Here is a 2,172-nt window from a genome sequence, read left to right as displayed (position 1 = left end):
CATACCCGAATTCTGTATGGGCACCTGCCAATAAAAAGACGCTAAAAGGTTCTTTTGCCATTTGATTATCATTTTAGCGCCAACCACATCAGTGTCAAACGCCAATAAAGGGGCGATACCGTGTTCATAAATTTAAGTAAATTAAATTTAAAAGTAAGGGCGATAGAATGGCGATAGGGGCGATAGAATGTAGGTCAGATGTGTATAGAATGGCGGCCCCCATTCTTATGGGGGGACAGCGGCTCACCACGCTGAGCGTAGAAGGTTCAGTGCGTAGAACATTCTAACCTCAAATCAGCAAAACGGGTCGCGAATTTAACCGAACATCATACTACATAGTCAACAAAATGCATGGGGGATCGGTGGGCGGGGAGAAGCGCTTGACGCCGTTCGAAACGGTCGCAAAAAAATGAGCTCCCGTGGAGCGTCTGCAACGGCTTTCACCGGCCGTGGTTCATCTGTTGAAATGTCCCAGGATACCTACCGAGTGGTTCTGCCGTCACTGCCTACAGGTACTGAAGTTTTGAACTCTGTATTCGCTCATTGCGACATCACCGGAGGCCCGTACAAGATTGACAATTTTCGAGGAGAAGTGGAACGCCACGGCGTTCTAAACGACCTCATTGGAGCCGGCGCGTACCGGATGAACCATGTTTGGCTCTTCACCTTCAACTCCCTGACAGCGAAGCGAAAAATTCTGGAAGCCAAGGAACTTGTGGTGAAAGAAAAAAGGTGCCTGCTCATCGATCCCGATGAGTGCGAGGTACGAATACGGCTGCACTGGATACCTATTCACATAAACGACGACACAGTGCGGAGGGCCCTAGAGCCTTATGGAAAAATCAACAAAGTATCCCGCGACACATGGAGGGCGGAAGGCTTCCAGAATGTTCAGACGACGACAAGGCTGGTGAGAATGAACCTAAAGGAAGGCGTAAACAAGGAAAACCTCCCGCACCAGCTGCGTCTTTTCGGCAGCAACGTTCTCGTTCTTGTCCCCGGAAGAGCGCCTCTCTGCCTTCGATGTAAGAGAACAGGCCACATCCGCCGAGAATGTCGCGTCCCTCGCTGTGACAAGTGCCATCGTTTTGGTCATGAGCAAGAGGATTGCATCCGGACGTACGCCACTGTAATGCGACCGGCTCCCGAGGAAGACAACTCTGAATTCTTCATCGATGAATTTGAAGCTTCGAAAATCGAAGACGGCTCTGCGCACCCAACCACCACCCATACCCAAACACCTTCAGGGGCTGACAAACGAGACGCATCGCAAGACGAAGACACCACCGCAACGATTCTCGACGCTGACAAGACAGCTGCCTGCGTCGGAAACGGCACAGACATCGTCAAGGCCGCTCCAGGCTCCTCTAAAAGCCAGCGACAGAAGACAGTCGACGGGAACGACCTCTCCTTTGACGATGCCACTGAAGTTGACTCGGAAATGGGCGACAGCTCGGATCCCTCCAAGCGACCGCTAGATCGCGTCGAGGAGGAAGACCCCGACCTTGAAGGGCCTGACTGGAGCAAGCCACAAGGAAGAAAGAAACGCAAGCCCCGAGCTCCACCGGATGGCCAACGAGAGCAAACCTCGCAGTAGGTGGTTGTGTTCACATAGAGAACAGTTACCGACAGTTCTTTACTTTATTCGAATATTTACTCGTGCTTGTCGCCACAGATATGAATTATGTAAGTTTTGCGTGAATTTGTTGTAAATCGCTCTTTATTACAAACCTCCTCCTCCGCCCCAATAATGTTTGCATCCAAATTTCCCACTTTTTCTACTAATTGCTTAACGTTGGGTACACTCAATATTAGAGGTTTAATTTCTACTCGTAAACAGTATCAGCTATTACGTTTGCTTCACGAAGAGCAAGTAGACTTTTTAGCCATACAAGAAACAAAAATGTCGGAGGAAGAGATAATTACGAAGGCGTTACAACCCTTTCTTACTTCGTCCGAAGTATGTGTAACGCATGCAGTTGGCACGGCAGGAGGCTGTTTTTTGTTCCTTAAGAAATCTGTCCCCCTCTCTGATGTAAGTCTCATCACCGATGCTCATGGACGTTTTATAATATGTGACTTTAATTTGTTTGATGCACAGTGGCGAATTATTTGTGCCTATGCCCCGTCTAAAGCCAGTGAGCGAACCTTGTTCTTCCACGATATGTCACA

At 49.0% G+C, this 2,172-nt stretch overlaps 1 protein-coding gene across 1 annotated transcript; it reads left to right on the top strand.

Moving 5' to 3' along the window:
- Positions 1 to 865: 865 nt before the first annotated feature.
- On the top strand, positions 866 to 1,630 carry LOC115319328 (the record flags this gene model as incomplete). Its single annotated transcript, XM_029979261.3, has 1 exon — positions 866 to 1,630. A coding segment is annotated over one exon (732 nt), but the record flags the coding sequence as incomplete, so codon positions are not given.
- Between the last annotated feature and the right edge of the window lie 542 nt (positions 1,631 to 2,172).

The sequence above is a fragment of the Ixodes scapularis genome, unplaced genomic scaffold (genome assembly GCF_016920785.2).
Source record: "Ixodes scapularis isolate PalLabHiFi unplaced genomic scaffold, ASM1692078v2 PGA_scaffold2__306_contigs__length_199485367, whole genome shotgun sequence".
Classification (NCBI taxonomy): Eukaryota; Metazoa; Arthropoda; class Arachnida; order Ixodida; family Ixodidae; genus Ixodes; species Ixodes scapularis.
Note: the sequence above shows the minus strand (reverse complement) of the source record. Positions and strands in the feature narration are given on the sequence as shown.